At 37.4% G+C, this 25,963-nt stretch overlaps 1 protein-coding gene across 1 annotated transcript in view; it reads left to right on the top strand.

The window, feature by feature from the left end:
• The window catches only part of gabbr2 (gamma-aminobutyric acid (GABA) B receptor, 2), a 243,340-nt gene that overhangs the window by 173,534 nt on the left and 43,843 nt on the right, over positions 1-25,963 (top strand). Inside the window, exons 9-13 of the mRNA XM_067412257.1 lie at positions 6,351-6,431; positions 8,247-8,397; positions 8,965-9,097; positions 12,216-12,323; positions 20,209-20,331. Coding sequence (XP_067268358.1) covers positions 6,351-6,431; positions 8,247-8,397; positions 8,965-9,097; positions 12,216-12,323; positions 20,209-20,331 — 596 coding nt within the window. The remainder of the gene's footprint in view (positions 1-6,350; positions 6,432-8,246; positions 8,398-8,964; positions 9,098-12,215; positions 12,324-20,208; positions 20,332-25,963) is intronic.

Raw genomic sequence — 25,963 nt, 5'->3', positions numbered from 1 at the left:
AGAGCATCTTCTTCTACACCGAGAACAATCACAACTCACACCTGACTCAAAGCGCACACTTGCTTCGGGCTCCTTCTTTCTTTGGATTTCTCACTCTATTACTCTGCTTTCTGCCTCCTTCATCGCTCACTCACTCACACTCATATTCACTCAGTCAGTCACTTTCTCGCTCATTTATTTACTCACATTAAAGGTGCAGTAAGTGATTTCTGAGAATCATTGTTGAACACTGTTGATATTTGAAATCAACCCAAACAAACACATCCCTCCCTTCATTGCTCCACCCCCAAAATGCACAAACACACAATGAAAGAGTGGATGTCTCTTTATCATAGCTGAAGCGAAGCAAAATAAAGCTACATGACAAACAAAGCGAAGATGACGATCGAACAACCAGGAAGAACAAAACATGAACTTACAGTATGTGAGTAAATACAAACTAGAGTTTGTTGTCAGTCGCCTGCAGCACACACTCAAAACCAATGTTACTCATGTATAGAGCAGAAACAACACAACCTCTGCATCTGTTTTTAGGCCTTCTCGCTTAGGTCTTTCCAGTGCTGGAAAGCGTTTCTAATATTAATGCAGGTCTTAAAGCTCAAAAAAAAAAAAATCTTAAAGTGATTTTCCCACTGACCATTTCTTTTTTGTAATGTCTCTCAGCCATTTCTCTTTCTACAGTCTTTCTTCAAATCTCCCTCTTACTTACTCACTCTCTCTCCTCCCCCATCATGAGTGTATACGCCCCCTTACTGCTGATTGGCTATAAGTTTGTTGTGGTGCTCGGTCCGATCCACTTTCAAAAGAGTTTTTCAGAAATCGCATACTGCACCTTTAACTCACTTGCTCACTTACACTCATCGTTCATTCATGCTCTCACATTCTCATTCACTGTATTTATTCACTCTCACATGCATTTGTTCATTCACTCACACATTCATTCTTTCATTCATTTAAACACATTTACTTTCTGACTTATTAATTTCTCATTCACTCTCTCACTCATTCAATCTCTTAAGGCTGGAAATCGGAATACATACACAACTTTTACAATCTGAACAAATTTTAAAACACAATTGCAGACTTCATACATTTTTACAGAAAAAAAACTGCAAATCATACACTAAACAAGACATACACTATCAGACTTTCACAACTAAAGTCAAAGTCACACTGCACCGACAGATTCCGACAATCACCAGATTACAGTACGTCATTTCTCAGACATTCCACGACCCGATTCAGCATTCTCATTCGATGAAAACGAGCTCCGACAAATGCCAACAGACACCGACAGAGGTATCACACTGAACCGACAAAATACGATGAAGTGTCTGTTGCCGTCTGTTGGTGCGGTGTGTACTTTTTCAGATAAGTAACGCAGGTTACTTTGTTACTACTATTTATTGGCCGACACCTCTCCTGTCCTCATGAGAGAAATCGAGAGTAAAGTGCAGAGGTGTTGTGTGCGCTGTGTAAACATGATGGTTATTCTTGACTAGTTCAGGACTAAATGTGAGAATACATTCGCTCATTTACTTCTTCTCCTGCATCCTATTCTTCTGTATTCCAGAATGGCAGCACAGCTGAAAGGCTTGTTTAAGCTGCGCCCTCTATTGTACAGGCGTAAATTTGCATTTCCTTCAGCCTGAGGCTTATTAATTTCACTTTTGATGTGAAAGGACCTTAACATTTGTCAAAAATCAGTCCCCCCAGAAAAACGCAGATTTTTTTTGTGATTGTTGCAGGCAAAAATCCTTGATTTTTTTTGGCACGTTTTCATAAAAAATGCGATGGAATATGCAGGATATTTTCGCAATTTTATGCGATGAAATTGCAGGAACTTGCAAAAACTGCGGTTTTATGAAAAAGAGAAAAAAAGGTGATTCCCCCAACACCCTGTTGTGCAAAACACCCACGGAGTGCAAAATAATTTGCCCCCACTGTCATGTAACACACCGGTTTCGTGCAGTCTTTTGCGCTTATTTTTGTTGGCAAATGAGAATGATTTGTGTGCTTCCTCATGGCTTCACCCTGGTTTCACCACGGGGTTTGCATATGATGTTGACGTTGCGTAATTACGTCACTTCATAAGGTTCCCATGGCAATAGGGGGAAATAATGGCGCTTTACTTGTGTGAAGTACTTGTAAACCTGTGTGAAGTAAATGCAACATTTTTCAACTTTCTGCTAAGATATATGTGACTTTTTTGCAACGAAAATACAGGGATTATGAAATCATGCTAGCCCCGCATATTTTGCTTGCTAAAATTGGCAATTTATGTTGCGAAAGTGCGGCGTATTTGAAAAAAATGAAACCCCCACATAAATATGCGGACTTTGGCTGATTATGCATTAAATCAGGCGATCGCATAATCACGTTTTTCTGGAGGGACTGAAAAATATAACTTTTTTTTTTGTTGTTATAAAAACAATCAAACAAACAAACAGCCCAGATAGAATAAAAAGTAATGCAAAAATAAAATAACGCATTACTTTCCATAAAAAGTAACAAAGTAATGCAATTAGTTACTCTTTTAGAGAGTAACGCAATATTGTAATGCAGTACTTTTAAAAGTATCTTTCCCTAACACTGTTGAGAATCAACAATGAAAGATTTCATTCACTTGTTTTCATAGAGTGGATACAAATGTATTTTATCTTACTGGGAAAAAAAAATAAAAAATTTGATATTTGAACTGGAAAATAAGACACAAATGTATTAGAAATATGATTTTTCAGTGCACACTTGAGTGGTTTGCTAATTCCCTCAGATTTCCCTGTTTCTTTCTGGATTCCATTAGTTTCCCACCTCTCACTCTCTCTCTCTGCTCATTTCTCTCTCTCTCTTCATCCCTTGCTGTTAAAGGGCTGAATATTTAAAGATGTGCTGATCCTCAATTGAGCCTGCCATACATCTTTAGAGTTTTAGTCTCTCAGCTCCTATATCACACCTACTGCCACCACACTGTCATGATCACCAGTTGGAGTGCCCTAGTTAGCCACCAGAGGGCACTCCAACCCGGACTGTTCCTCACCACACCCGTGAACTCCATTTCCCATAACACACTTCCCGGACTCATTATCTTGGTTCATTGCACCCAGCTGTTTTTGTGTTTCCTTGTGCCTTGTCCTCACTTGTCTATTGTCCAGACCCCGCCCATCTTGTTATCTGTTCATTGATTAATTTGCCCCACCTGTTCCACATCATTACCTGCCTTGTTTGTTCCCTACTTATTCTCCTTGTGTTTGCAGTCCTGTGTTGGTTCGTTGTTGTATATTCGGTCGTCGTGTTTTTCCATGTGTGTTCCCTCTTTGTCAATTCCTAGTCTAGTCCTAGTCAAGTTAGTTCAAGTGTATTCTAGTCTGTTTTCCCCCTCGGGGTAGTTTTTGTTGTTGTATTTTGTTTTATTTTTATTGTTTAATAAAGACCCATCCTCATCCTGCATTTGAGTCCTCGCTCCTTCCACCCACCCAACCTGACACACACACCAAACCATCTGGACATGACACTCAGAGCCATTTCTTAACCTAGTTATGTGACAATAACCTACTGGCAAGGTTGTGTTCTGGCCAAACTATTTTTTTCTTTTTGAGAAAGCCTTTTGCCTGACCAATATTTAAAGGTGCCATCAAATTGAAAATTGAATTTACATCAGCATAGTTGAAATGACATCTTATATAAATCTCATTTGTTTAAAAGACTTCCAAAGAACAGGCGAATCTCAACATAACACCGACTGTTACATAACAGTCGGGGTGTACGCCCCCAATATTTGCATATGCCAGCTCATGTTCAAGCCATTACACAAGGGCAGCCAGTATTAACGTCTGGATCTGTGCACAGCTGAATCATCAGACTAGGTAAGCAAGCAAGAACAATAGCGAAAAATGGCAGACGGAGCAATAATAACTGACATGATCCATGATAACATGATATTTTTAATGATATTTGTAAATTGTCTTTCTAAATGTTTCGTTAGCATGTACTGTTAAATGTGGTTAAAGTTACCATCGTTTCTTACTGTATTCACGGAGACAAGAGCCGTCACTATTTTCATTATTAAACGCTTGCAGTCTGTATAATTCATAAACACAACTTTTATAAATCTCTCCAACAGTGTGTAATGTTAGCTTTAGACACGGAGCACTATCAAACTCATTCAGAATCAATGTAAACATCCAAATAAATACCATACCTACGCGATTAGACATGTTGCATGACGAACACTTTGTAAAGATCCATTTTGAGGGTTATATTAGCTGTGTGAACTTTGTTTATGCAACGATAGAGTCGAGAGCTCTGGGGGGGGAAAGCACAAGCAATTAAAGGGGCCGCAGCCCTGAATCGCCGCATTTCTAATTATGCCTCAAAATGGGCAGTTAAAAAAAATATTTAAAAAAAATCTATGGGGTATTTTGAGCTGAAACTTCACAGACACATTCAGGGGACACCTTATGCTTATATTACATCCTGTAAAAAAATGTTCGATGGCACCTTTAAGTCTTTATAAGTCATTACAGTTGACAACTACGGTAATAACTGAATACTGTGCATCAGTTTACATGCTTGTGGTTTTTGTAGTGTCCCATTGATCTCATGGTCATATAAGTACCTGAATGATCATGTCCGCTGTACATGGAGCTCTGACAGCACCTGATTATTCACAGTCAATGACACAGCGAGACCACCTATAGTGCACAAAACTTAATCAAATGTCAGATTGAAGGAGGTCTATTAGTAGTACTACTAGTCAATCTTGTTAGCTATCCATGTTTAAATTGTGTTATTCACATTTAAGCTTGGCCTAGTTTAACCCACAGCAGTTAAATGTGAAAATCTGAGACCGTCAGATGAATTGCATTGAGCAGGAAACATACTTCCAGGAGCTAAATGATAAAAGTTTTATTTTCCATGTTCTCTTTTTTTTAAAGTTAGTTTTAGTCTCAAGAAGGAATTTTTTTTTTGCCCTGCAAGTGTGACAGTCAATACACAAGTAGTCTTGAAGCGCACACCAGGGAGAAATATTGAGTTTTAAGATGGCTTTTGGAATAGACTTTGCCTTATATTTGGCTTCTGAGAATAAGTCTTGTTCTGCTGGGGATTTATTGACACTAAGCTTTATTTTATTGCATTTTTGAATACGAAACCTCTAGTTCCATCTAACCAACCATCCTTTTTCATCTTTAATACCTAGTTCAGTGTTATTCTTTTTTTTTTCTTTCTTTTTTGTTAGCAATAACAAAGACAAGATGAAAAAGATGCATTATGATAATAAATAAACAAAAAAACAAAAAAAAAACACAAGGAAAAAAAACAGCATATTAGAATGATTTCTGAAGGACCATGTGACACTGAAGACTGGAGTAATGATGCTGAAAATTCAGCTTTGCAGCACATTAATTTTATTACATTATAAGATATATTTAAATAGAATAATGTTATAATATTTCACAGTATAATTGTTTTTTCTGTATTTTTGATCAATTAAATGCAGCCTTGGTGAGCACAAGAGACTTTCAAAAATGTCAAAAAATCTTACCAACCCCAAACTTTTGAGCTTTTGTGTATATCATGTCATATTTTGCAATATTTATTTATTTATTAATTTATTTAACTATATTATTTCATTTCATTCAGAGTATAATGGGCTAAAATAAATGAATATTACAAGGCCAAATATTGTCTAAAGTAAATTTAAAGGACATATTTGTCAAAGCCAAAAGTGTGTAAAAATTCACACTTAATATTCAGCAATATTACAGGTCTGACTGCATTGACACTGTTGTATGAGAACTGATCTGGATGATGACATAACTGTTTTCTCCAGAGCTGCTGTATAGATAAATGAATTAAATTTAATAACTAATGATTTTTACAATGAAAGTAAATCAACACTGATCTTACCTAAGCTAGACAATGACACTATTTTCGTTTAGAGGTGCTGTACAGCCGAAACAAACTTTGTCTGCATAATTTTCCTGTTATCACTGTAAAGCTGCTTTGAAACAATCTGTATTCAAAGCAAACTGACTTGACTTGACACTGAATCCTTGTTAGAAAAGCTGTTTTCTGAGTTATTCATCATGAAATCAATGTTTCAAATAATTTTTTTGCACACTCTCTAATCAGCAGCCTTTTAATTGATGTGCAAATGCGTGAGGTTGCAATTTACATACTTTTTCAGGTCAACATCGCCCTGAGCATTTTGGGACATGTTGGGCAGGTTCTGCAGTGGAGCACACATAAACTAAATTTACTGTCTATTGTCTTGTTTTCTCTGGGGGCCGCCGGCTTTGAACATATTGCTCTTATCGTCGCCATCCTCTTGTTCTTGCTGTCTTTTACAGAGGGTCAAGAGGTGAAGGTGGGCGAGTACAATGCCATTGCAGATATACTGGACCTTATAAACAATACCATCAGGTTCCAAGGTAGGAAAAGCCCCGTTTGTGTGTGTTTGCGGGTCAGCGTTTGAGTGAGAGGTAGACAGAAGGTTCACACGCCTGACAATGTTGTGTACTCACTGTTCTGTGTGTGGTCATCTGAATAATTCAAGAGTTATTTTTCTGTTTGCCCACATTGACATTCTTTGTTTTGTTTTTTCTTATTCCCTGGATATTTATTTTTTCACACTGCCTCTGAGGAACACAGTGGTGGACAGGAACACTGTAAATCCCAATGCTCAAAATAATTAATTGGTTTAAAGGGATAGTTCACCCAAAAATTAAAATTTGATGTTTATCTGCTTACCCCCAGTGCATCCAAGATGTAGGTGACTTTTTTTCTTCAGTCGAACGCAAATTATGATTTTTAACTGCAACCGCTGCCATCTGTCAGTCAAATAATAGCAGTAGATGGGAACTTCAACCATAACAGTAAATAAAACTTGCTTAGACAAATCAAAATTAAAACCTGCGGCTCATGACGACACATTAATGTCCTAAGACACGAAACGATCGGTTTGTGCGAGAAACCGAACAGTATTTATATAATTTTTTACCTCTAATACACCACTATGTCCAACTTCGTTCAGCTTCCTGTTAGTGAGGTCAAAAAAGCGCATTCTGTTGATGGAAGTTATGTCTCGCCCATATACTCCAGTGAGCGCGAGACATCACTTCCGTTGTCAGAGCGCGATCAGACCTCACTAGCCGGAAGTTGAACGAAGTTGGACATAGTGGTGTTTTAGAGGTAAAAAATTATATAAATACTGTTCGGTTTCTCGCACAAACTGATCGTTTCGTGTCTTAGGACATCAATGTGCCGTCACGAGCCGCAGGGTTTAATTTGGATTTGTCTATGGAAGTTTTTTCGACTCTTATTGTTCAAGTTCCCAATAACTGCTATTATTTGACTGACAGACGGCAGCGGTTGCAGTTAAAAATCATAATTTGCGTTCGACTGAAGAGAAAAAGTCCTCTACATCTTGGATGCAGCAGATAAACATCAAATTTTCATTTTTGGGTGAACTATCCCTTTAAGTAGGTTAAACTTTAATTTATCATATTAATATTGAACCACTGTACTCACACGAACTGATTTAAATATGTTTTTAGTACCTTTATAGATCTTGAGAGAGGAAATGTCATTGCTCCCTATGGAGGCCTCACGGAGCCAATGGATTTCAACTAAAATATCTTAATTTGTTTTCCAAAAATTAACGAAGGTCTTAGTAATAAATGACAGAATTTTCATTTTTGGGTGAACTAACCCTTTAAATGTAGCCATGTTTCCACTGCTTAAAATATTTAAATTGAGATTACATGATAATTTTAAGTTAATTGTATGAATTAGCTGACTCAAATATTTCTTAATGTAAGTTCAAATGTTCAAATATAAGTTAAGAGCAATTAAAATGTATGAGTATAAAATAAAAATCTGCTTATAGCAGTAAAGCCTCACAGTTTTACATGAAAACACCAAGGTTGTCAAGACATCAGGTTTGTTCATGCAATTCTTGACTCATTTTGATGACTCATTTGTTTTAAATGCTTGACTGTCTTCAAACATATCATTATGATGTAAGATCTAATCGCATATTACATCACAATCACCGTTTTTAAACCCATCCACAAATATTATGTAACATTGTACAGAAATAGAGCTAATACTGTATGTCATATGAGTGGCATTTTAAAACCTTAGTCATTTAAATTACACAGGAGCGTCTTCCTAGGAAAGGTTGAAAGCTTTCTCTGAGGTGACGTTCTAGAGTTACTGACTGTGAACCATCATGACTCTCGTAGGTGTTGAACCACCGAAGGATCGGACGTTTGTTCGTCTGCAGCGCCGGCAAATAAATGTCCCCCTCTACAGCATCCTGTCTACCATCACTATCCTGGGCATGCTCATGGCAGGAACCTTCCTCTTCTTTAACATCAAAAACCGCAACCACAGGTCAGGGCTGAGCGAGACTATGACAGGAAATAGTTCAAGAGTGAGACGGAGAAATGTCTGAGACCACACTGAAATTCTGGGATCTTTTGATTCATGTGGAAAGCAGTTTTAGGATTTGAAAAATGTACATTTGAAAAGTTACGATAGAACATTAACAATAAATTTGAAGAAATATATATCTTAAGCACCAAATCAGCATATTAGAATGATTTCTGAAGGATCATGTGACACTCATGACTAGAGTTATGGCTGCTGAAAATCACAGGAATAAATTACATTATTCAGGGTCTGGATATGCACAAACATTTTGTATTTTTGTCAGATATTCTTGATTCCCATAAGATGCTCTTTCATTAAATCTTTTATTTATAAATTGCAATGGGACATTGTGCATTCCATTTTTTAAATAATTCAAAATAAAGGCATTTTTACTAGTGGTTTCGGACTTTCGGATCACACTGTATATGATACAGTCATGGGTGTAGATGCACATTTAATTGCAGTAGTTAATAATAAATGAAATGTGAATATTTAATGTATCGGCTGTGTGCTTCCCTCCATCTGCAGGCTGATCAAAATGTCGAGTCCCTATATGAACAACCTGATTATTCTGGGTGGCCTGCTGTCGTATGCCTCCATTTTCCTCTTTGGTCTGGATGGATCTTTTGTGTCAGACAAGGAGTTTGAGACCCTCTGTACTGTGAGTAATGACTGATTTCTGTGAATCAGATGTGAATCTGGCTAGACAATGAGTTAGTTGTCACATTTGTCCTGTAAGTGTTCTCATGGTACATTTATGTACTGTAATGGTTAAATTGTCACAATGATAAGCAAACATATGATGAAATTGGAATTCTGAAGGCTATTGTTAATTATTCTAATTTAGAACTCATTTAGAATTTTGTTTCTATTTTACAGTTTTTCTCCATTGGTTTGGCTCATTTCTTGAAACAGAAATTACATTCTCAAAACAACATGGACAAATCTCCAAACCACTTGGCAATTGTTCACAACAGAATTGATTTTCTCATTCATTTCATCAAATTGCAAATGTCTCAGTACATCTTTGCAAATGATTAAGTACAGGTAGCCTACATTTAGCACAATTTCCAAGTGAATAGATCTTGTTGATCTAAACTGATTGTTGATTCTCAGTCTAATGGTTGTTCGCTCCAAAACGTGAGGGCGCCATTTCATTGTATACGTCATCACATGCACAATAGTCTGTTTAATTTTCAAAATTAGTCAAGAACATAATACCATGAATACCATATATGAATCCTTGGAACATTTGATAAATTTATTACAGCAATTGACAGTCAGGTGAAACTAGAACTTGACTAACGAAGGAGCTTTATCTACAGCACTGTTGTTTGTGTGTTTATATTACAGTATATTATGCTGTATACATTTTCTTTTTACTCTGATGTATGGAAGTTACTTTATGTGTGTGAATGATAATGGTTACAATTTCCTTGGCAGTATGAGTGCAATGTGTGACGTCAAACACTAAAATCCTATTTCTTTTTTCAGTTTTATACACAATTGTATTCTGTTAGCTTGACAAAAAACAGTACATTAACCATTGTCAATGAAGACTGAAAGGTGGACATGAGGGATATTTCAATGGTCCTCTGCCATAGTGACAAAACATTTTGACTTGCAGTGCTTACACAATGCCAAAGGGATGAAGCAATTTGGGGTCACTTACTGTTTAAATGAGAAGGAAATTTAGTTTTGACACATGAGTGAACAGTTTTGAGAGAGATATGAGCTTTTGCAAGTGAGCTATAGTGTTGTGCTGAACTGTAAGACTGTTTTGCCAAATGATCTTAGAGTTTTGAGAATGTCATTTCTTTCAAGAAATTAGCCAAACCAATGGAGAAAAACTGTAAACCAGCAATGCTAACCCAGTGCTAGAGAAAACAAGCATTTGTCCAACTGGATATTTGACTCAAAAAACCTTTTCGAGATTTTGATAACTTCCCCTGTGCCAACTTCCCCTGAGACAACTATCCCTGGTCTCCTCTATATTTGGATGTGAATGTTTTCACCTTTACTACTCAGGCTGTGTCACCAGGATTGGATGTGTCTCGTCACGCCTCCACTGTCTGTTTGCATGTGACCATAATCCACCTTTTAATTACGAGGCTTTGGCTACTGCAGTAACTTGAGTCACAGGGGAAATAGCTCACAAATGTGTTGAGCAGGGCACATGCTACCTGCCTGAGACAGGCTGTGTTCTTTCCGGCCTGTTGAAGATTTGCATTGCGATATTAAATGTATAGTTCACCCAAAAAATAATTACTCACCCTCATGTTGTTCCAAACCTGTAAGACTTTCGAAACACAAATGAAGATCTTTTTGATGAAATCTGAGATCTTTCTGTTCCTCCATAGACAGCTATGCGACTACCATTTTGACACTTCAAAAAGTTCATAAAGAGATTGTAAAACTAATCCATATGAATTGAGCGGTTTATTCAAAATTTTCGGAAGAGACTCTATCGCTTTTTATGCTAAACAGATTTAATCACATTTAATTCAACATTCATCAACACACACACATCAGTTGTGGTAAACAGAAGCTCAAGCATGTTTGCTTGACATGTGCGAGAACCAATGAGGTTCATTCTCGTGTGTTACGCAGCACATTTGAGCTTCCGCAAGAGGTTTGTTCTCACGCGTCAATCAGGTTCAGTTGAGCTTTTGTTTATGTTCGCCAATCAATGTTTATATGTGAATAAAAGCCTAAATTAAATCTTTACATCATATAAAGCAATTGAGTCTCTTCAGAAAATTTGGACTAAACCACTCAATTCATATGGATTAGTTCCCTTTTGAACTCTGCGCTAGATTGCGCTATGGGAACCGTCACTCATAGCGCAATCTAGCGCAGAGTCTCGTTCCCTGTTCTCAGGGAACCATGGTTACATGCGTAACTTGAGACGTTTTACGATCTCTTTATGAACTTTTTGAAGCATAAAAGTTTCAGTTGCGTAGTTGTCTATGGAGGGACAGAAAGTCCTCAGATTAAGATCTAAAGAATCTTCATTTGTGTTCCGACGATGAACGAAAGTCTAAAAGGTTTGAAATGACTATTTTTGGGTGAACTAGCCCTTTAAGGATGGGGTGAATTATTATATTTTCAATCAATTAGAAATTAATTAATTGTTTTTTTAATTAAAGTTGAAGTTTACCAATAATGTTACAACTCCATGACAACTATAAATTCACCAACACATTTGCTGGATGATTCATTTGATTGTAATTTTATGGTCCAGTAAGATCGCATTTCAGTCACAGTTACAACACGTATTTTGTGAGTTAATTTAATTCAGCAGAATCCAAAAAACACTTAACACCACATAAAACCACATAAAAAACTCAACAAACAAGATGTAGCAATAGCGCAGCAGTTCTAAAAACTGTTCCGAAACTCTCGAACTCTGTCTCCGAGCCTTATCGTCCTGCCTTATACATGCTGAGAATTTCTTTCCCAGAGGAGATCAGAGTAAAGAACACTAGATCTGTGGGAGAGAGTAATAGAGACAGAAGATGAAGAGAGGACAAAGAGAAAAAAATATGCCTCAGGAACTTCTACAACTTCCACAGAATTCACTACACACCCTGACATCCAATATGCTTTCTAATAGTGGAAGTGGGATTACTTCCTTCTTTGGTTCTGCTTTGTATTCTGTTGACTGGTGTTACAGTACAGTCTTGCATTTGGGGTAGCATTTAGCATTCTAGTGCCTAAATTATAATAACTTTTGGTTTATAACAACCTCCTTTTACTTTCTCATTTAACGTTTTTAGGTCCGTACATGGATCCTCATTGTGGGTTACACAACAGCGTTTGGCGCCATGTTTGCAAAGACCTGGAGAGTGCACGCTATCTTCAAGAATGTAAAGATGAAGAAGAAGGTGAGAAATGGACTGTAAAAGCATTTCAGATACAACACAGCACTCCATTTATATCTCAAAGTAAACCTCTCAAAGCAACATTACAGATCTGGGTCACACTGGCGCATAACACTAGCGAAAACAAATATACCATTTCAAATTATCATTATCACTATCAATAAAAATTATTTAATATCATTAATAATATATTGGCCACAGATACAGTACTGTTCAAAAGTTTGGGGTCGGTAATTTAAAAAAAAATTGTTTTTGAGTTTCTCGTGCACACTAAGGAATGCAGTAAAATTGTAAAATATTATTACAATTTTAAATAACTGTTTTCTATTGTAATATATTTTAAAATGTAATGTATTCCTGTGATGTCAAAGCTGAATTTTCAGAAGCCATTTCTCCAGTCTTCAGTGTCACATGATCCTTCAGAAATCATTCTGAATTGGTGCTCAAGAAACATTTCTTATTATTATACAGTTGCGCTGCTGTAACGGAGGCAAGCTTGTAAGAGCTGTGCGTGTGATCCTCACTCCCCTGTCCTCAAGAGGCACGATAACAACTGACGCTAGATACTGTGGTCTTTAGCATCCTTGTTAGCGTGCCCACCTCCCATGCCAGAGACGCCAGTTCGAATCCGCTTGGAGCGAGTCAAGCAAGATACTGCTTAATATATATATATTTTTTGAGACCATGATACATTTTTACAGGATTCTTTGATGAATAGAAAGTTCAAAAGAACAGCATTTATTTGAAATAGAAACTTTTGTAACATTATAAATGTCTTTACTGGTACTTTTGATCAATGTAATGTATTCTTGCTGAATAAAACCATTAATTTCTTTAAAAAAAATCCTACTGACCCCAAACTTTTGGTCATATGGCACAACTAATTGGGTTCCAGTGTGGCAGAACACACAGAAACTGGTATATGTTGTCATCTCTCTCATAATGGTCACATTTCAGGACAGTTTTATGGTTTATAAGAATTTGAATACAAAAAAAACAGAACTTGATGAAATTATACTCCAGTTTATACATGGATGTTGGAATGGAGATGTAGATAATGAGATAGAGAAACAACAAAAGAGAGACTCATTTGTAGGAGATGCAGGTTCCATGCTTAAAACATCATGGGAAAGCAACTGGGCTGTTAGCTGTCTCATTTTTCAACTGCTAAAAAGCTAACATATAGAAATGCTCTCTTCACCGAAGGTCAGTTTGCTGTCTTCATGCTCAGTTTCCTGACATATCCAGAATAAGCCTGCACTCCCAGTGCTAACCAATGAATCTCTGATCTCTTCTAAAGAATGGTGTCTTCCTGCTCTGCTAGACACGGTTTTCACAAGTCTCTGTGTGAATTTCCTCTGAAAAAAACCCCATCACACTCTGAGGAATAGTGCAGTGGGTTTCTTTCGAACTGTAGCTACGCACAAGCGCATCCATGCAGGTCTTTAACACAACAGATTCATGCACACACACTGACCTCCTTTCATACTCTCCTTCTTTCCCTGCTCTTGTTTTTCAATACAGCGTAAGAATGTGGCGAGTGAGGCAGCTGATACTGTATGACAGTGCTGTAAAGGATGGCTAGCCACAGCTTCAGCACCCTGCTGGCCATCTTTATTTATAGAGCTCACAGCCTACTTCCACTGCTGCAGTCAGAAACAGTGGGATGATTTCAAGAAAAATATATACAGAAAGAAAGACTGGACATAGAGTGATAAACAATGCTGCAAGTAAATTTGGTAACTGAGAGAACTGAGGTACCGTGAAGATTACAGTGACGTAGGACTGCACGCAACTTTCCAGTTCCCTCTGTATTTCATCCACCGCATTTAATCACCGCATCCATCAGTCAGATTTTTTAAATTCCACTGTTGATTCGAGTAGCAAACAACTCTTACTGCACGCACCGCAACAGACTTTTAAAAATGATGGTTGAAATAAAATGCTGCGTGGAGTCAACCAATCAAAATGCTGCGTGAACTCAACCAATCGGCATGTTCAGCGCCCAAGTCCCACCCCCAAAAGTTCCTGAACTCTGAAAAAGTACTATCTCGAGAGCAGGGCAAAATTTTTACCTAGAACTTCATTTAGACCCTGGTTCCTGCGGTCGAAAACCGAGTACCACCCCAAAATCCCTAGTTCCTGGGAAAAGTTCCTGCGGTGGAAACGCGGCTTTAATATTATTTATAGGGATGTCCTGAGACGATCTCAAGGATTGGTATCGGGGCTAATTAAGCATTTTTTTCCCCTTTATTTTACATTAGTTGTCAAGCAGGTGTCGTGCTGTAGGTGGCGGTATGCAACTTCAAGTGGGTTTGACAACCGGTATTAAAAGCAAAAGAAGAAGCTCAAATGTGCATGCATGACGCACATGAACCAACTAGGTCTGTTTTAGCGTGTTACACGCTTAATTGACATGTAGCTGCAAAGTTATTTATAGTTAGTAGAATGTCTAAAGTGGACTGTCGGAATAAACTGTTTAAAGTCTTTATGTTAATATTAAGAAGCAACTTATCCTCTCGAATGGCTCGGGTATTGCAGAGTGCAGTTTTATGTTGAGGATGCTCCGCTGCTGCACACCAATATTCCGGAGGGTTTGGTACTCATAGAAGTGCATATTGACAGAGAAGAAGGGGAACAATAGTGTTCTCATAGAATTATTTAATATTACTATTTGTTGTAAATAATAAAATATTGTTAAACACCTGAGACGAACAGTGGAAATATTTTAAAATATTCTGTGGTCCATTTGATAAAAAAAAGTACATTTATTTTAAATTACCCAAGACCTGAGGCTACTAATATCAGACCTGACCCGTGTCCGAGACACTCATCTAAGTTTTGTACTCAAGTTTTGTAAAAAATGACAGTATCACATTTACAATGTAAGTACATCAAACCAAAGGATTTAAATGCTGAAATATGAAGCATGTGTTTTTGTCAAAGCACTTTTATAAAGTCATTTATTGTGAGAAGAATTTCTAAGTAGGCAATTCACACATATTCTGTAATGTGTAAGTCTTGAGGCTTTACTTTTAAAACTGTATATTTTAATGTTTGCCCCATGTGCTTCCATTGTAAGTGAAGCATTGAGACTGCATTTTTTTTGTCAGAATATATTTGTGTGGTAGTCAATTTTATTCCCCAGATATTGTCAGTAGAGCTTCCTTGAAGCCATGCGATATTTTTAAAGTGGCCCTATTCTACACTTACAGCATTTAAGTCTACTGATAATGTTGCATCAGAATTTAGTTCAGTACTGTTGTTTTACATTATTGCAGTGCAGTTTTTACCCCTCTTTCTTTGAAGCTTTAAAATGGAGGACCAAGTTTCTGAATCGAGTGGTGTCCAGTTATCATCTTGAAAATAAAAGCTGATATTTTGCATTTTTCTATCCAATTTTGTGCAAATGTGTTAACATTTGCCAGTCTGATCAAATGATTAGTCAAGAAAGATTAACATTAAAAATCATCTTCGGTGGTTAGGGCACCGACACAATTGTGCTTCCAGCCGACCTGGGTTTGAATCAGACTCGAGGTCATTTGCCGATCTCATTTCCCTCTCTTCACCCAAAGCTTTCCCATCAATTTCAACTATCCTGTCCGCAAAAAGGCAAAAAAAACAACAAAAAAAACTGTTCCATATTACTTCTGGTTCATCCATTAAATTGGAATTGATCAGTCAGGTTGAGCAGACTGTATACAGTATAATATGTCCAAATCTTTTATTTCTATTTATTTTAGAGTTAAGTAGCAACAAAAATCCTGTTTTCCCTGATAACAGACTTCCAAACAAAGATTTAGAAGGAGTATGTGATGTAATTCCAGCTTGATACATTGCATGTCAGTTATTTCCCTGGTGTCTTCTCTTCAGTTGCACTTTCACACTCAATTAGCAGTTCTTAACTGGACCCACTACATATAAATAAATTCAGAGACAGGTAATGCCCAGGCTCAGGGCTTTAATTCCCTCCGGCACTTCAGTGTGCAGGAAGCTGGCAGTGAGCTGACTCCCGCTCCACACAGTGATGGACTGCTGGGCTTTGGCAGTCTAAAGCGATGGCTGCTGTCAGGACTGTGTTTTGTGAGTGTGCATGTGGGTGTGCCATCTCTTTATCAAGCTGAGAAGCAGTCTCACAGTATGTGACTCCACAGACAGCCCGTCGCAAATCAGCCGCCGTTCGATGCGGGTCCGGTGGTCCGAGGGGTCTGTTACAGTCTCGCCCTCGGGGCGCAGCGAGGGTTGTGTCAATCACCTCTGTGGACCGTGCATCTTCTGGATTTAAGTCTGAGCTCTTGAAACAAAGGGAGATGGATTCACATACAAACAATGTTTTGGACCCCACTGATGTTCATTACATGGGGAAAAAAAAAACTTTCTGAAATTTGAAATCTTTCCTGGTTGCTTTTTTCATGCAATTATATTGGGACTGAAAACAACCTCAACAAAACTTATCATGAAACCATAAAAAAAATTAGAGAGCTATTATTAAGTCTGTGAGCTGACTTGAAAACAGATCATTCAAATCAATTTATTCATTACAAAGTTTAAACTAAGACAGATGTCCAGATGTTTAGTAAATTACAACACAAAGTTATCATATGAGTTCACTACAGTGTTATTTTAGGGTGTGTTCACACTTGTCATGTTTGGTTCGATTCAAACGAACCCTGGTGCGATTGCTCGGTTAGTGCGGTTCATTTGAACATATGTGAACACTGCCATCCGAAAACCCTGGTGCGCATCAAACAAGCGGACCGAGACCGCTGAAAAGATGGGTCTCGGTCTGCTTCCAAACGAACTCTGGTGCGGTTCGAATGATATATGAACGCAAACCGGACCAAAAACATGTAAACGGACCAAAAACAGGAAGATGAAAACCTAAAAAGGACAGAATCCTCAAGCATGTCGGTTTTTCTTGTCATTTTAGCAAGTTTGCCCATCACAGGCATCAGACGCGCGTCTTCACGCAGCAGATTGTTTGTGTGTGTGACGGATGGATTCCCGCCGCTGTTTTTGACTACTTTACACATTTTATAAGCTCTTCACGAGTTCCCAGCTGGCCAAAATACCATCACATGCAGGTTACACACACACAATAAGCGCATTTACCTCAGCACACAGCATTGTTTTAGATGTTCGGTAAGTTCCGTCTCAAAATAGGCAATACGTCATAAAATCCGACCAATCACGTTGTGAATGTATCCCTATGCCGGAAGGTTCGGTATCTTTTGGTTCGGTGATAAAATTGCCAGTCTGAACACTAATCGGACCAGGACTAAATGTTTTTTTTTTCTTCTTTGGTCCAGACCAAACAAACCGAACTACAAGGGTGCGTTCACACTTGTCATGTTTGGTTCGATTCAAACGAACCCTGGTGCGATTGCTCGGTTAGCGCGGTTCATTTGAACATGTGTGAACGCTGCCATCCGAACCCTGGTGCGCACCAAACAAGCGGACCGAGACCGCTGAAAAGATGGGTCTCGGTCCGCTTCCAAACTAACTCTGGTGTGGTTCGAATGATATATGAACGCAACACGGACCAAAAACATGTAAACGGACCTAAAACAGGAAGACGAGACCCTAAAAAGGACAGAATCCTCACGGATGTCGGTTTTTCTTGTCACAGCATTGTTTTAGATATTCGGTAAGTTCCCTCTCAAAATAGGCAATACGTCATAAAATCCGACCACGTTGTGAATGTATCCCTATGCCTTAAGGTTCGGTATCTTTTGGTTCGGTGATAAAAATGCCAGGACTAAATGTTTTTTTTTTTTTTCTTCTTTTGTCCGGACCAAATGAACCGAACGAACCGAACTACAAGTGTGAACGCACCCTTAGTATCAATGCTATATTATTATAATTTTTGTTCAATTAGATTGAATTAGATTTTATTTATATATTTTCTTTTTTCACTAAATTTTAGTTTTAGTAATTTTTTGTTTTGTCATTTTTATTAGTTTTTTTAATAAGATTATATAGTTTGTATATTTATTTATTAGTTTTAGTTTATTTAGATGTAGTTTTTTTTATTTAGTTTTAGTTTTTAAGTGCTTTAAATTAAACTAAATGAAAACGGAAAATGTTGTGTTGGCAACTTGCTGAAATAAAACAAGCTTTTTAATATTGTATTTATTTTTTTAGTTAACATTTATATCAATTAATGAAAATGTTTATTATTATTATTATTGTTGTTATTATCGGTTTAGTTAATCATAATAACCCTGCCTCAGAAGGGTTCAATAAGTTCACCTACATTTTTGGACGAACTATCCCTTTAAGCCTTCATTTTCTTTGGTCTATCAGTCTGATTCCTCCTTGTTTTTTGTTTATTTTATCTGCATATACAGTTAGAATTATTTTTGGGATGCAGAACAAGTTCAAATATTCATCATTTTATGGCTAAAAAACCTACATACACACCCACATTCTGCATCATGCATCATTCAGACTGCATTTTGGAACATACAGTGTCACAAATAGATGGCATCAGAGATGTGTGCATCTGTAAATTCAATCAGACACAAGCACATGATGGCCTGCATAACTTAGACTGAGCACAAACACAATCTGACACTAATGCACCACATGCTCTTGTAGACCTGCAGCAATAATCTTGTACAAACGGTGAGCAATTTGAACTGTGAATACAAAAGCTTAAACGGAGCTATTGGGTCTTAAAAACGAATGTTATTGGTTTACAAGCTCATGATTAGCAGCGTTAAAGGTGAAGTGTGTCATTGCTTCGATGTTAATGCGCTACTTCCCAGTTTAATGTGCACAGACATCTATAATTAGACCATATGTGTCAGTTTTTGTTTAAAGGGATAGTTTAGCAAAAAATTAAATTACCAATGGCAGATTGGGATGAAAATAGTTTTTGGGAATTTTTTTTTTTTTTTTTCCTTTTTTTTATACCTATAAAGTCTTCTGAGAATCATTTGCGAATTATTTTTCAGAATGTATATTTACAGTTATTTCAAATAGCCAAAGGCTATTTACACTATCTCCACCCATCTTCATGGTTAGGCCAGAAAGAATGTCTCTAAAGCAACCGATGATGCAGAAAATAAGGACTCTCCATTTAGATTTTGACGTAAACAGCCCAAATTCGAATCCACGTATTTCGAATCCTATTCTTCTCCCTTTTCCCATCGCATATCAGCTCAGAGAAGTGATTGTTACATTAAAAAAGGTTCAGATGCTATTTGTAGCCGTAAAATGCGGAAAGGGGGGATTTTAGGACTGCTATTCATTTTTGATCCATCATCACCTTCCGTTTGCTGAGATAAAAGGAGATTTTGTCCAATAAAGTGAAGTTCTGTGGTCATACGGCCAAGCATTGCTTTCAGTGATCTTGCTAATGCATCTTGAAGTGTCATGATCCTGTGTTATTTCAAATGTCTGGCCATTTAATGAAACCATCAACCTCTGTTTGATTGAAGATAAAGAGCATCCATTCTGATAGAATTCAGCATTGCGCTCAATGGTCACAGAGTAACTCACCACCTCCTTGTTTCCCATGACGCAAGGTTTTGGCTATTGGTAAGCCATCAAAAGACATCAGATCAAAACGAGTTAGCATTTCTATTCTGAATCATGGAAGAATTTGTTCGTTCCCGCCGTCTGAATACACCCAGGCTTCCTCGCCATGACCTTTCCTTTGATTTGGGTTCTGGTCAGGTCAACCACTGTTAAATAGAAGAAAAGAGAAAAAGATCAGACAGGAGCAGAGCTTTCATCCACAAAGGTTCAGAATGCGAGAGAAGATCATGCGTTTGAATTGAGCGAACAGCCCATTGATGGTTCCTGCCCATCTCTGCCTCTTTCTCATCCCTTAATCACCTCATCCATTGCTTTTCTTTTTTTCTTTTTTTTTCTCTTTCAGATTATCAAGGACCAGAAGCTCTTTATCATCGTGGGTGGGATGTTGCTGATTGATTTGTGCATCCTCATATGCTGGCAGATCGTGGATCCCCTGAAGAGAACTGTGGAAGAGTACAGCTTGGAGGCGAGTCTGATTGCTTATTATTAATGTTATATGTAATGATTCAGCAGAATCCCTTGACCGGGTAGTAATGGTTAATCAATCCCCACTAAATAATAGTCACAGGGAGCTGGGATCATCAGGGAGTACGTAGCGGCCAAGGTTTTATTACCATCTGCGTTATTTTTGGTTCAGGAAGTGAGACGCCCTGCCCCCACATCCACGGCGGTTGGGGACATAGGCCAGCTGGAATGTGGGACATTGGCACAATTGCCTGGAAAAAAAGGCACTTGGACGAGCCTGTCCCATGCTGACACACAGAAGGGGAAGTGTGTGATTGAGCAGGGCTTCAAAATAAGCTGAACATTTTGAACGTCTGCTTGCTTTATTCATGTGCATTTAGTCATGTGCGTTCGTGGACTTCAGTCAGATGCTGTCGCAAATGACTGGACATGTTTAGCTGGAAGCATAGCTAAAATGGACAATGTCAAGGATAGCTATTAAAGTTACCTTGATTTGTGGGGTGGGGGGGGTTAGCACCCTTTACTCACCCTCATGTCTTTACAAACCCATGAGACTATGGTTAATCTTTGAAACACAAATAAAGATATTTTTAATGAAACATTTCTGTTCCTCCATTGAAAGTCCAGGTAACCATAAAGGCATCGTAAAATGAATCCATATGAATTGAGCGGTTTAATCCAAGTCTTGTGAAGTGATACGGTCATTTTATATGATTAACAGATTTAATTTACATTTAAACCATGATCGACACACATTCACAGAGCACATCACATACGGTAAGCATAGAAGCTCAATCATGTGATGCACAAAAACTAATGAGGTTTGTTCTAATACAAACTTTCGTGTTTACCATATGTGATGTACTCTATGTATGTGTGTTTAGATGTGAATAAAAGCTTAAATTAAATCTGTTTATCATATAACGAGATCATATAGCTTCAAAAGACTTGGATTCAATCGCTGGATTCATATGGATTCATTTTATAATGCCTTTATGTTTTTTGGTTACCTGGACTTTCATTGGAGGCACAGAAACCTCTCAGGTTTCATTAAAGTCCCCCTGTAGTCAATAATGTTATCCCTTAAAACTCATCTTTGATCACCAAAATGACATATTTAAACATTTTTTTCCTGTGAAAAAATGTCTTCATGCCTTAAAATAGCTTGAATGTAACTCTATAACCTTGCCTCATTTAGTATACGTGGATCAATGAATATGCAAGTTAGCCCCACCTCCACTCATTCACACCAGTTCAGAGATTCACTCGGTCAACTTACTGAGGTAAACGCTGCACAATGGTATCGCTCTTTACAACATCGGACACTTAACGGTAACTAATATGATTAGCCTTTTGCTTGACTGTTATCAAACAGCTAATAATGTGTTGCTACTGTTACACAAACCATGTTCCCGTTCTTCATCTCAGAGTCAGACAGCTGTCTTCTAAAAACCAGAATCCTTACAAATGCTTCAAACAACTTAGGACGTCAGACGAAAAAAGCATATTGTTCATCATAACATCGGAATATACATCATACATCCGCCATATTGCTAAATCTACACGATTTTTCATATCAAAAGAAAAATATACCGGGATAACCTGGTTTCTCTCGAGACTCCCCTGCTAGTTCACTGTTAATGATATGCTAAAGCCTGCCGACACATTGATGTGATTTAGTGAAGGTAGTTTGTGACGTCACAGACACCAGCGATTTCAAACTGCTGGTTTTCACTGGAGTTTTAAGAAGAAAATACTCAGCAATGGTGCTGACATATGAATTTGCACATGGTTTGTCTTAAAGCAAGTTGTGTTTATGAATTATACAGACTGCAAGTGTTTAAAAATGAAAATAGCGACGGCTCTTGTCTCCGTGAATACAGTTAGGAACGATGGTAACTTTAACCACATTTAACAGTACATTAGCAACATTTAGAAAGACAATTTACAAATATCACTAAAAATATCATGATATCATGGATCATGTCAGTTATTATTGCTCCATCTGCCATTTTTCGCTGTTGTTCTTGCTAGTCTGATAATTCAGCTGTGCACATCCAAACGTTACTGGCTGCCCTTGTGTAATGCCTCGAACATGAGCTGGCATATGCAAATATGGGGGGCGTACACCCCGACTGTTACGTAATAGTCGGTGTTATGTTGAGATGTCTGTCGCCTGTTCTTTTAAACAAATGAGATTTATATAAGAAGGAGGAAACAATGGAGTTTGAGACTCACTGTATGTCACTCTTGTTATTTAACTATGCCAATATAAATTCAATTTTTAATTCTAGGGCACCTTTAACCAAAGTCTTAAGGGTTTGAAACGACAAAAAAATGTAAATATTTATATATAATTTAAATATTTTTGGTGAACTATCCCTTTAGAAGCATGTTTTCAATGACATGCAAATTCTTTTCCATCTGTCTGTCTATTCCTGAGGTGTATGATCCCTGTACTTAGCGTATTAAAGAGTGAAAGGCCTGGTGACTAACAGGCGATTTGGCTGAGTGGACTTTGCCGTCACACCGATGGAATCATGGCCGCCGTCTCCCTGGAGAACTCTCGGCAAGGAGATTAGCGCAGATTGATTGGTGCTAGGAAAAGGCCCATTAACTTTCCCATCACTCTAGGGTGTTTAGACGAGCTTCTCCTTCCTCCTCTTCTCCGTCCTCTACTGTATATGTAGTTATTTCAGGCCATAAGCGTTTCTCAGAAGTCAAAGAATTGGGAATAAACAATGTATTTGGCCTTCAAGCAAGCTGTTGAATAGACGTTCATATCAAGAGTTTAAAAGGCATTCATTTTCAAGGAAAGTTGGCCATCTGATGCCAATATTCGATGATGACAACAAAGTTGAACAGACAGTGAAGCTTGAACAATTTGTCACGTGCTGTTGTTGAGTTAAGTAGGCATGACTATTTGTACAGTTGAATCTCTCTGTCAGTGTGAATGCAACTTTAGGGCTAATGTGATTTTGAAGGTTCGCTGCATAACTTTTGGGTCAGAAATAAGCCATTGTTGACTGCTGTAGGACACTGAATGTGTGTTTATTTAAAATTAAGTAATGTCTGTGAGGCTGGAGACAATTAAAGTGGACAGTTTGTCAGGGACGTAAAACAGAGGAATGTAAACAGATCTGAGCGCAGCGGACAGCATTGATGTGAGCTGCAAACTTCTGTGTTTAGAGCTTCACTCACTGCTCTGCTGAAAACCCACTCAGTTTCTGCTTCCTCTGATCCAGATTAAGTACTCAAACTTTGCAGACATTTGTAAAAAGTAAAAAACTGGGCCACATGTGCTGCATTATGACAAAGAAGAACATGCAGAAGATTTTTTAGTTTTATTTTTTATTAAAGTTTATGAAGGTGGTTGGCGTGTCCAACAGTGTCCTGCAGTGTGACATGCTTTACTTCTTCCTGAACTATTTTGAGCAATCTTTTTTTTTTAAATCATGTCAATTTTTATAGTACTCTCTATGACCTTGTATTAACTGAAAGATGTTTACATTTTTAAAAATGTATTTCTCTGCATTTCTCAGAACTATTTATGTGTGAACAGCAAAATAAATAATTTTTAATGAAATTACAACTTTTAATCAGCAGTGATGCATTAAATTGATCAAAAGTAACAGTAAAGACATTTATAATGTTACATAAGACCTAAGCGTAATATTTATGTATTTGAATTTCATATAACATTTGTTTGGATTACACAGTTTTAATATAAACAAATTTAATGTGATGCATATTTGCCAGTCATAAATGAAACGGGTAAGATTTGCATCTATTTGATTTTATTTAAATAATCGTATTTTCAAAGTGCATTTATTCAAACTGCTTAAGATCAGCATAAATCTGTTCATTGTGGAAGCCATTAAAATTATTCAGTTAAAATAAAAAAGTATGAACATGGCTAAAATATGGCTAGCTCTAGGCCAAGCAATATACAGTCAGTTAAAATATATGACATTGAAACAAATTGGTTTCATTGATGATAAATATATAAACCTTGTTATTGATTAACTTTATTAGTAGCCTACTGTTTCCTTTTCCTTTTTCATTTGTGTATGATAAACTTGCAAGACATGCTTATTACTTTATGTTAAAACTATTTAACTATTTAAGTATTTTTTAGTGAAGACTGGAATAATTTCAGCTTTGCCATCACAGGAATCAATGTCAATTAAAAGTGACTATTTAAATTTTCACAATCTTGCTGTTTTTACAGTAATTATGAGCTTGTCATTCAAAATGTTAAAAAATCTATAAAACATAAATCTTTAGATCTATGGAACATTAAAATATCTGTAAAAAAAAAAAAACAACAAAAAAAAAAAAAAACAATCATGGACAATGCTGCAGCATTGAATAATTAGCTTTGATTGAAATAGCTTTGATTAAATTAGATTACCAAACAAAATGTTTCTCCTTGTGGATACTGATATGTGTTGTAGAATATATATAGAGAGAGAGTGTGAGCGCACATATAATGTAGATTCTGAGTGTTTCTCTGGTCTGATGAAGGACAAACTGTGGAGGAGCTGATTAACATTCAGCAGGTTTCTCCTGCAACACTCACCGTTCTCGCTCCTGTTCTCGTGTCGACGCTGCAGCAAGCCTGCACACAGTATTGCAGTGTGGCATTGCCATGGCAACAGCCAAGGTTTCTGACACCCATAAACCAGTGCTGTCATTGCTGATCCCCAAGACAAAAATACAGGGAAAGGCTTCGGACAGGTGCTTTTATGACGGATACCTGCAGATGCACGGACATAATGACAAGTATGTGGAATTTGTGTAAGATGTATCTAAAACTAAAAAATGCAAACATTTAGAGAACATTGAGATGCTCCTGTCCTCATAATCCAATGAAGCATCAAGCATACTCTGAGAGTGAATTCACAAAACAGTTGTGGCACTTTTGCGTGCAATATTTCGGCATAAAAGGCCACGTCTTACTCAATTACCACCCACAATACAGTTTAACCAGCCGCAAAATAGTGCTGCACTGTGAATTTTTAAATTAAGCCACTGTCATATTTTTTTCAGCACAAACATACCTGCTTTCTATGTAAATTAGGCTCATTATAGCGCCTTATTCACAAAAGTCAGCCCTATTTACCTGCCGTAATTAAAGGTGAGCTATTCTTGCCCGTAGAAAGCAGGCGGTAAACCGAAAATTATTTAAAAGAGACATTTCAGTACATTTTCTATCGTTTGTGGCAGCAGTAATTCATCAAATCATGATGATGGATGAAATGATGGAGAAGAGCATTAGAACCAGACGTGTTTCCAGATTTCTGAACACAGAAAAACACAGGAACACGCTCATATTAAATAAAGAAATTTCTCATGTATTCCTGCACATTTGCTTGTTCAGTTTTCCTAAGTGAAAGTGAGCCGTCTGTCAAATTGTCTGAAGTGTTCCAATTGCAGTTTTTCCCTCACTCTCTGTGTCAGACTGAGGACAGGCAGACAGCCATGAGTCACCAAGTCTTTTCATGTGCAAATGCTTATTTTAAGAGGAACCTTTAATGCAGGAATAATTGGTCTAAGCATGTGCGCTTTGATTTAGATGCAGGTCTGGATGATGGTCTGATGACTTTACAGCTGGAATCATCCACTTTGTT

This window comes from Chanodichthys erythropterus, chromosome 15, assembly GCF_024489055.1.
Source record: "Chanodichthys erythropterus isolate Z2021 chromosome 15, ASM2448905v1, whole genome shotgun sequence".
NCBI classification, from domain to species: domain Eukaryota; kingdom Metazoa; phylum Chordata; class Actinopteri; order Cypriniformes; family Xenocyprididae; genus Chanodichthys; species Chanodichthys erythropterus.
Note: the sequence above shows the minus strand (reverse complement) of the source record. Positions and strands in the feature narration are given on the sequence as shown.